Source organism: Phyllostomus hastatus, unplaced genomic scaffold, assembly GCF_019186645.2.
Source record: "Phyllostomus hastatus isolate PE091 unplaced genomic scaffold, TTU_PhHast_1.1 phas_contig_17, whole genome shotgun sequence".
In the NCBI taxonomy this organism is placed as follows: domain Eukaryota; kingdom Metazoa; phylum Chordata; class Mammalia; order Chiroptera; family Phyllostomidae; genus Phyllostomus; species Phyllostomus hastatus.
In genome coordinates, this window is record NW_025333664.1 from 19,069,278 (window position 1) to 19,079,441 (window position 10,164).

A 10,164-nucleotide genomic window follows, 5' to 3' on the forward strand; every position below is an offset into this window, starting at 1 on the left:
AAAAAATGTGTCTTTTATTTTTACTTTGAAACTGAACGAACTTTTTGGCCAATTCAATATTTGTAGGTCAAGTAGAAGAATGGGAGCCTTACCACAACTTTGTCCTTCATCTCTGCATCTATGCCTTAAATTTGTTGTTACTTAGACTTCTGTTTGGTCCTCCCTTTAATTGTTAGTTCATTTAACTTGGTGTTGTGTGTGTGTACACAAGAACAGAAAGCAGTGTTGGATAAAAGAACATAACAAGTGATTCATTATCACTTCAGATAGGTCCTCAAGAATGGGGCCCAGCCATCTTTCTGTGTTTCTGCAGTCAACTCTCTTTTCCCGCTCTCTACTGCTTTTAAACCTCTAGCCCCTACTTTCTCCCCTCTCTTTCAGCAGAGACTCTTGTCTCCTCACAGAAGAAAATAGAACTCCCTCAACTCTTATTACCAATATGTAAATCTACTGTGTCCTCCTTTGCTCCTACTTTAATAGAGCAGCTGTCCCTCCTCAAGTCCAAGGCCAGTTCCTCCACTTGTGCCTTTGATCCTGTCTTCTCTGACCTTCTCAAGACCTTTACATTATAATTTTTCTTTGTTGACGGCTATCTTCATTTTGAATTAACTCTGTCCTTGGCTTCTGTGACCCAGAACTCTCAATAGCTTTCTGACTATTCTGATTACTCCTTCTCAGTGTCTGTATCCAGACATTAGATGTCAGTTTCCTCAAACTTTGATCCAGAGTTGTCTCTTCAACTTATATTCTTCCTAACTTATCTCATTCATGCCCCCCTTTAGTCACAGCCTTTCACATACCACTCATGAATTTATTTCTAGTACAGGCCTCTAGAGACTTTAGACGACTGCATGTACAACCTTAATATGACCTCAGGCTCAACATGTCTGAAATCAGACTTGTGATTTTCATCCCCAGTGTCAGTTGCTCTGCCATTGTTCCCCATCTCAGGGAGTATGGCACCACCGTCTATTAGGCAAGTCCTCCCTGACACCTCTCTCCCTCACCCTCACATCCATCAGGAAAAGCTGCTGATTTTATCTTAGGTGGCCCAAATTCATCTACTTTTCCCATCTTTACTGCTGTCCTAGCTTAAATCCCCTCAGTGATTTACCATTATCATTAGGATTTAAGCCTAAGAGTGTCAACATGGACCACAAGTTTCTGTGTGGCCTGGCCCATCAGCTTCTCTCAGCCTCATCTGATGTCCCTCAGCAAATCAGACATACCACACTCATCCTTCTCATCACATACCTGTGTATATGTTACACCTGTGGCAGGGGGTGTTCTTTCCTCTTCCTTCTCTTCTCAGTGACATCCAACTTTTCCTACTTAGCTCAGTTGTCACTGGCAATGAATCATGACATCATGTTCTTCTCCTTCATAACATCACAGTTGTAACTTTATGTTTCTTTATGTGATAGGTGATTAATACTCTTAGAGCAGAAGAGGTCTGGTTTTGCCCACCACTGTATCTGTGGTGTCTAGTAGGGTGCCTAATACAAAGAGGTATACAATCAGTAATTATTAAATTAATAACCATCTATCAAATATAAATTAAATAATTAATATATGCCAGGCTCTGGTGATATAATAGTGAGGAGTTAGAGTCTTTGTCTTAATCTTATTAATTATAGTTGTCCCTCAAGCACATGATTTGAACTGCATGGGTCCACTGTACATGGATCTTTTTAATACAGTTAGCCCTCTGTGTTCCCCAGGTTTCACATCTGCAGATTGAACCAACTGTTTTCAATCTGCAGCTGGGAATCCACAGATGCAGAGGGTCAATTTAAGTTATACAGTTTTCAACTGCGCCGTGGTTGGTGTCCCTAACCCCCACGTTGTTCAAGGGTCAGCTGTATATGCTAGCTAGACAGACTCTAATACATACAGTATGTCATCAAGTGTAAGTGCTATGATAGCACAATTACATGGTTCTGTAGGAGCACATAGCTGGGATGCTTTGCTCCTCTGCCAAGTCAGAGAAGGCCTCCTATAGAAAATGATGTTTAAGCTGAGACCTAAAGAGTGAGGAGGCATTATCCAAGCTATAGGGGTTGAATGGAATATTCTAGGCAAAAGCTATAGCATGTGCAAAGGCCCAGGTCTGAGGGAGAGTTTGATACTTTATCCTCTCAGGAAACGCACTGAGCTTAAGTAGCTCAGGTTGGTCAAGAGCTAGGATCCCCACCAACTGCCTGATATCAGCAGGGCTGCTGAGAAACAGTCAAGTGACATTGAGGTGCCAGCCTGAAAACCAGAGCAGGTTGTGGTGCACCGACACCAGACACCAGACACTGACCTGAGAACTCAGCTGTCTTTGGCAGGTTGTGTTTCTGGGCAGGAATTTCATGATGCCTCACAAGACCCCCTGGGGATAGGCCACAGGCCTGTGGATCATACACAGGTAAAACAGGGGTATAGGAGTCACCTTACCTCAAGGCCCACCAGAAAGTGAGGGGAGAAGTTGGGAGGGACCTTTTCTCTCCAGGCATACCTGCACACTGATGCAGACCCCCGTCCCCTATAGTATACTACAGGCAGTGTCCTCTTAGGTGTCCCCACTTTGGATACAGATATGGACCCAACAGCTTTGCCTCCTCCCTGGGAATAATTTCCTCAGTACAAACGTGTTTGGAAGAAAACACATTTTCAGTATATGAGTATGAAACTTTGAGCACAAAAGATTCCTGGAGTTCTATGGGAAAAACTGTTTCCCCTCAATTCTGTGTATTCTTTTAGCCCCTCACTTTCCCAAAAGATCAAAGTTTTGCTTACCACTATATCTGTAGCATATGGTGTATAATTACTTTTAGAGGAGGAAAAAAGTGTTGGCCTTTAAAGATATCACACACCAGATTTTTGGAAACTTATCTGACCTCGGTGCCTCAAGGTACTAAGGTTGTCATTTACAAGCACCAGAAAGAATTAATCTAAGGAGTAGCTGAGACACTTAAGAAGAGATGCCCAAATTAGAGCCTCTCTGTAGAGAACTGCCAGCCAAGAAGAAATGGAAAGCTGGAACCTGTTTTTAAAAAGGAGTGGGAAGCCCTGGCTGGCATAGCTCAGTGAATTGAGTGCGGGCTGCGAACCAAAGTATCGCAGGTTCGATTCCCAGTCAGGGCACATGCCTGGGTTGCAGGCCACAGCCCCCAGCAACTGCACATTGATGTTTCTCTCTCTCTCTCTCTTTCTCCCTCCCTTCCCTCTCTAAAAATAAATAAAATCTTGAAGAAAAAAAAAAAAAAGGAGTGGGTAATAGGCCTGTTTACTTAAACTGGACATTATCCCAAGATGGTGGTAGTTATGTTGGAATACCTGGCCCATCCATGCTTTGAGGCTTAGCAGCTGGCTTAAGAGAAGCCATAGTGAACTCACAGCTTTGTGATCTTCAGAGGAGTGCTAAGTAAATGTCTCCCTAGAGGACAGCAGAGTTCTGGCCAGCCCCCAGGAATCACAGTTGTATATAGATCTCCACTTCAGCCCTCAGGCTATCTATCAGTCCTTAGCTGTCTTAGCATAAGTTACCTTTTAAATCAGAAATGAGTGCTGTAGCTCTTTTGGTTTTTAAGTGTTAGAGCTCTTGAATCCAAATTAAAGAATAAATATGTATATTATTTGGCCTGCTATATTGTATCCATATGTGAACCAAACTCATGAAATAACTTGAGTGATCACAAAATATCAAGCTGGTTTCTAAAATGTATGGTTCTCAAACTCAGAGACACTCGCAGTACTGAGGACCTGGGACTTCTTCCTACAGATCAGTACTCCTTAAAGTTTTGAGGGGGAAAAGTTTCACTTTTTTGTACTCATAAGATCTTGTTCATATATGCACAAACAAAATCAGAAAGTGTGTGTTTTTTGCAAGAATCTTGAAAGTTAAGAACTATTATGAGTTTATATGAGAAGTATTGGTACTTTTTTAAAAGATTCTTTTTTAAAATTGATTTTTAGAGAGAGAGAGAGAAGGAAACATGGATTTGTTGTTCTACTTATCTATACATTCATTGGTTGTGTCTTGTATGTGCTCTGACCAGGGACTGTACCTGTAACCTTGGCATATCGGGACAGTGCACTAACCACAGCACCTGGCCAGGGCAGTATTGGTACTTTTGAATTACTGGGGTACTTTTGAATTACAGTGTGACATTAATCATGTTCCTGCTGTGAGAACAGAGTTTACTTGTGTCACACTGGCCAAGACCTACAAGACTGCCAGATTGGAGCAGGTGGGATGGACGACATCTGGGCAAGTCCAGGGAGGCCCACATGGTTAATAGGTCATGCTGTAATCTGTTGTTTTGTTTTTGGTTGGTTGAATTTCCCACATACACACACATTTTAAGTTACACACAAAAATTGGCTCCCACAAATCAGTGAACTCCTTTTAAAATTGCACTTGATCAGAAATGGTTTATAAGTATGCAAATGGGTAGTTCCAGTCCCAGCATGAGTTCCTCATTAACACAGAAAAATTTTTTTTCTAGTTTTCCTTATTATTCTTTATTTATTTTTGACTGTGTAGAATTTTGTATTATTTTTCAACTGGGGAAAAGGCTTAGTAGTTAAAAAACATGAAGTTCAATGCTAGAGTTAGAAACCAGGGAAAATAGGCAAATATGAGGGAAGTTCATAGTAACCTGTAATCATCAGCAGCTGTGGGTGCCCCAGCGGCCTCTGAGATGCATCTGACAGCAAAATGGGGTGAAAGCTGTAGCCTACCCTCAACCAGTGACTTGAGAAGCACCAATCTCAAATCAGAGTAAATAGATGTACTTAAAACAGAAGTGTTGTTATTGTGCAAATGCAAATAAGCAGACATAATTAGATACATCTTATGAGAGAAAAACCTGAACAGTAACTGCGTGAAACTGCACTCCTGTAGCATCATTTAGAAAACAGCCATGCAAATTTTGAAAGGAAATTTTCAAAAATTTTTTTACAATTAAATAGAAATCTTGGCTAGAAGTGGTACAGTAAAAAGCACAAGAAGTGAGCAAAGTCAAAGTCAATTTCTAAAATTCTAACAATTTAATGCAAATTAAAATGGACAGCTGACTGAAAGTTATTGATCCAGTTTTTTACTTCTATATAGTTGCTTCTGAAATATGAATATGTGAGTAACATATCTCCACTATTAGTTTTTGAACTATTTGCATGAGGTCTGCCTGGGAAAAGTCCAGGCACTGTTAATATAATGAGAACGGTTTGCACGACAGAGATGTAACCAGGCAGCCAACAAGAGTAGACTGGAACTCACATGCGTGAACAATGACTATTTCCTGTACTAGTCAGTGGGGGGCAATAGACACCATTGACTAAGCGAGTAAAGCAACAAATCTGCATCAGATTTTGCATTAAGCTTGAACATTTCTCCACACACACGCAAACTGTTTTGATGATTCAGAAGGTCACAGCTATGGGCAGCTGGTGATTAGCAGCTTCATCATGACAGTGCACTCAGTCATGCATCACATCTCGTGCAGAGTTTTTTTGATGAAACACCAAACCACCCAGGTGACCGCCCTGCGACTTCTGCCTTTTCCCAAAACTAAAATCACATTTGGAAGGGAAGAGATTTCAGACCATCGATGAGATTCAGGAAAATATGACAGGGAAGCTGATAGCAATTGGGAGAACTGTGTGAGGTCCCAAGGTACCTACTTTGAAGGAGACTAAGACATCAATTGTCCTATGTATAGTATTTCTTGTATCTTCTTCAATAAATGTCTCTATTTTTCATATTACGTGGCTGGATACCTTCTGGACAGACCTTGCATATCTATTTTTGCATTAATTTGTAAAATCCTTGATGGTTTAAAAAACTGAGAATTTTTCAATGATATATGTGATGGATCTTTTTTGCCTGTCTGTTACTACTTGTGGGACTATGCTCAGTCAGATAAGCTAGGCAGCCTTCAGGAACAGGCCTGATTCCTACCCTGAATGTACCGCCAGTCACCTAGAATTCTTTACCTTAAAGAGTTCGCCTCTCAATTCTCTTCATTGTTCAGTGGAGTACTAAAAGCTGTAACATTTTGTTAGGAGTATAAAACTGAATAAAAAAACAGAAAACTCATCTTTTTAGAAAAATTAATAAAGACATTAAAAGTGAGTTTGTTCTATGACCCAAATTGGCTGGGGAAGGTGATAAGAAACCAGAATCACATTGATATGTTTTCCTCATGGAAGTGTTAAGGTGCACCCTACACCACCACTCCCATCCTCTACCTTGGTATCAACTAAAAGATTATTTTGTAGTTTCTACCACAAATCACTTGTTTACTCATGGCCGCAGTCATTGATTCATCCTCAGAAGCAGAGGCAGCCTGCCAGATCTCTGGGTGCTTTGGAGCAGTAACAGATGGAAAGGGGGGAAGGGAAAGCCTGAGGTTGCTTATCCCCCTCCCATCCCCACTCTTCACCTCTTTTCCCAGCCACATATGTGTTTTTCAGACACACCACTTGATCCTTCTTATCACAACAAAGGAGAAGCTTCCAAAGTTGGCCTAATTAACAGACATTTTTCTAAAGATGAACACTCAGTCAAGACAGAACTATATTTTTACTTTAAATGACAAATTTGCTACAGTGAAAATGAAGCTTCAGTGTTGGAAGTAAAAGAATTGATTATGGGGAGTTTTGGTTGTGTGAGACTCTTAGTTTGCATGACTTAAAATGAACAGCATTATCAACATCCGGTTAGATTAACTGTCCTCTGATTGGCAAAAGACTAATGGGAAATCAGAGACTGATGCTACCCCATGGCACAAGTAACATGACCCCTCAGCAAGAAAATACTCAATTTTCATATGTGACATTGAGATTTCCAAGAACAGAAGCCCCAAAACATTGCACAGGTCACTTCTTGGAAAGTTATCAAAGCCTTACTTGTTAGCAATCACTATAGCTAACAGAACAGTAAAATTTTTGTGTTCTGTGCCTCCCTTTTGAGTCTGGGTTCTCAAAGTAGGATACAAAAGAGAGAAGAAAAATTGCTTAGAACACTGACTCTAATATTCAGCATCAGGAAATTCAGTCTAATTTCCAGAAATGGATAAATCTTGATTCATTTTACATATTAATGTGTTAGATAGGAAATATTTTTTTCTCTTTGGTAGGAAGTAATTTTAAAATACTGTTTTCATATTGAAACCAAAATATCTACTATGGAACAGCATGAAGAATGAGGGTGAATTTTAAGATCAATATGAGATTTTAAATGTTTACATTTCAAAAGCAAACTATTGTATTCTGTTATAAAAAACTTGTGTGAAAAAGTTTTTTTTAGAAACATGGTTTAAATATAAGATTGAATTGATTTAAGACTCTATGATAATATAAAATTAAAACATACTCTTTCCCATTACGTCATCATATGTATAAATCATTCAGTTTCCATCTCTTCCATGAAGTTCTCAGGCTTACCTGGGCTCGCAGAGCAGGCTGTGGTTTGCTCTGAATTGCTTTCATGCCTGTATGTATCCATAGCCATGATATATACCTGGCTAGGTCACAGTAGACCCTTGCTGACCAAGGGTCATGGTCATATTGTTTAGAAACTTTGACTATAGCATGGCAAAAAGAGTTGCTTGCTGCAGGTCTGGCCAAATAGTTCAGTTGGTTAGGTCATTGTCCTGATACTACCAACATTGTGGGTTTGATCTCTGGTCAGGACACATACAATAATCAACGTGAATGCATAATTAAGTGGGTCAACAAATCAGTGTTTCTCACTCACACTCCCTTCCTCTCCCTCTAAAATCAATCAATAAAAAAAATAATGTTAAGAGGTTTCTTACTACAAAACAATGGCTTGGCTCCAAAAGGGATCCAGAAGCTGGTTTTTGTACTCTGGCACAATTTACTCACTTGTTTAACATTGCTCATTGATTTCTCAACAAAAGCACTGTTAGTCTGTCTGTCATTTCTTTGGGCGATGGGAACCGGTGATGGAGATTATGGGGTTAACTGCCTAGCTAAACAGGCTCTTCCCATTCTGCCACTTTTCCAAACAGGTACATGTGCTTAATTTCCCACCACCTATAATCACATTCCCCCAATTGCCAGGCTCTAGTACACAGGGCTGTACCCCTTCTCATAGAAGCCTGAGACCCTCTTCACAGTGAGTGTTCCTCCTGAGGCCCTTAGATTCAGAGCCAACAGAGCTCCATTTAGGTCAGCCCGTGTTCTTGCGGACTGCCTAAAAGGCACTGCTATGAAGAGTTGCGTCAGCCATGGCTGGTGTGGTTCAGTGGATTGAGTGTCAGCCTGCAAACTGAAAGATCGCTGGTCAGATTCCCAGTCAGGGCATGTGCCTGGGTTATGGGGCAGGTCCCCAGTTGGGGGCGTGCAAGAGGCAACCAATTGATGTTTCTTTCTCCCTTCTTCTCACTCTAAAAATAAATAAAATCTAAAAGCGAAAAGAGTTGCCTCAGCTGACCATATCCTTCCTTTCCCCCCACAGACATAACCAGTGCGGTGCAATCCAAGCGAAGAAAATCCAAGTAAACAAGCTGGACAGCGACTTGATACTTGTAAATGTGTGTGAATTTTACAAAATACAATTTTCAGCTGTGACTTTTTAAAATCCATTTCTGTACAGCTAGTCATTTTAATAATGTGGCCCTTTTCCTAGTCCCTGCAACCTGTTTCATAAAGTGCAATGAGGAAAGCAGAATTGTTGAACCCTTTTGGTGTTGATGAAGTTCAAGGTTTCTAAAATGTTGCCATGTATTGAGAGGAGCTAATGCGATTCTGTTACTAGTTTTCACATTTCCTAAGCAGCCTAGAGTACAGGGTAAGCATTTTTAGATCTTCTAATGATGTATTGTGCTGTGGAAGTACTGTGTGAATAGCAGTAGCGGGGGGTGGGGTGGGCAAAAGGAATCGTCTCATCTGGAAATGTAAATAATTTTATTATATAGTGTTTTGGATGTATTTGTTGTAGAAATGGACCAGTGAATAAAGAGAATCTAAGGATTTGTACAATGTGAAATACTGAATGTGTTTAAATAAATGTCATTGTCCTAGAACATAAACGTATGTTATTGGTGAGGGATTATAGGGTGAGCAAGCTCTTTTCTTTGGATCATAAATGAATAGGAACAGCCTTCTCATGAACTAGAATCCCACATTGTCCTGATTGCACCTGGCAAGCTGAGGAAAATGTAACATTCTTGCTTACTCAACTCATTCTTGGCTTTCCAGAAACTAGCCCTGTGCAACACTATCCTGGGCACTTTATATGTTGGTCAAATTTCTTTTGATTGCAAATAATTGAGAGGATCAAAGGCCACCCAGGATTTTCTAGGGACAGGAAGCCATCAGCAACCCAGATAGCACTTTTTCTTCACCTTGTACAACTGCTTCTCCAGGCACATGATGGATTGCTCTCAAACAACGGTTTATACCTCCTTCATTCAAGAGATCAGCCCAGCCTGACCAGCAAGATTCTTTATAACAGCATCAAGAATCTAGCCTAGTCTAGTTCAGCTTTCCACCTTCAGTCCAGTTCTGTGGTTAGATGTGGCAGTTCCCACATAAAAGCAGTCATTATGTTATATACTTGAAAAATGTCCATGACATTCCATTCTTTGACTGTTCTGTAACATCTGCATCAGGCTTAAGGGTGACTTACCATCTACACGCCCATGTTTTTCCTTCCCTGGCTCAATTCTTATCTAAAAAGGTGTAGTCTACAAGCCAGCTACTTTTCTCCCATCCTAACCACTACCTACCTTCAGGGACTCAGGTGCTTGGAGCACTATTCTTGTCTTGGTCCAGGTCTCAGCCTTCTGCTGTGTCTCCTGCATCTAGATGTATACTCCATCCTTTCCGCTGCAGTAGTTCCTTGCCTTCGCCATAACCCCATGACTGAGGCCAAAAGGATCAGTTGGTGATTCTCTTTCATATTCTTATTCTCATCTCTATTTCAACTGTCTTATTATATGCCTCACATTACAAGGATCCTCTAAAAGAAGTTACTATGAGTCAGACCCCACACCAACTCTGTTTGCAGCATGCTTATCTACCCTCTTCCTTCCCTTATGACACACACGAGAACCAAAGCCAACCTGATAATAATACCCTCTGCCAGCACTGTGCTTAAGATTGCAAAGTGCTTCTACTTTATCTCTAGTCAGGCAGAAAGCATAA

The 10,164-nt window shown here is 40.6% G+C and overlaps 1 protein-coding gene across 8 annotated transcripts in view; it reads left to right on the forward strand.

Annotated features, from left to right (window-relative positions):
* Positions 1 to 9,041, forward strand: part of NCOA6 (nuclear receptor coactivator 6) — an 87,625-nt gene extending 78,584 nt beyond the window's left edge. For all 8 annotated transcript variants that reach the window (XM_045832653.1, XM_045832652.1, XM_045832655.1 and 5 more), the window contains one exon: positions 8,474 to 9,041. In XM_045832653.1, the coding sequence (XP_045688609.1) occupies positions 8,474 to 8,517 (44 nt within the window). In that variant the 3' untranslated portion in view covers positions 8,518 to 9,041. The remainder of the gene's footprint in view (positions 1 to 8,473) is intronic.
* The last annotated feature ends 1,123 nt before the right edge of the window (positions 9,042 to 10,164 follow it).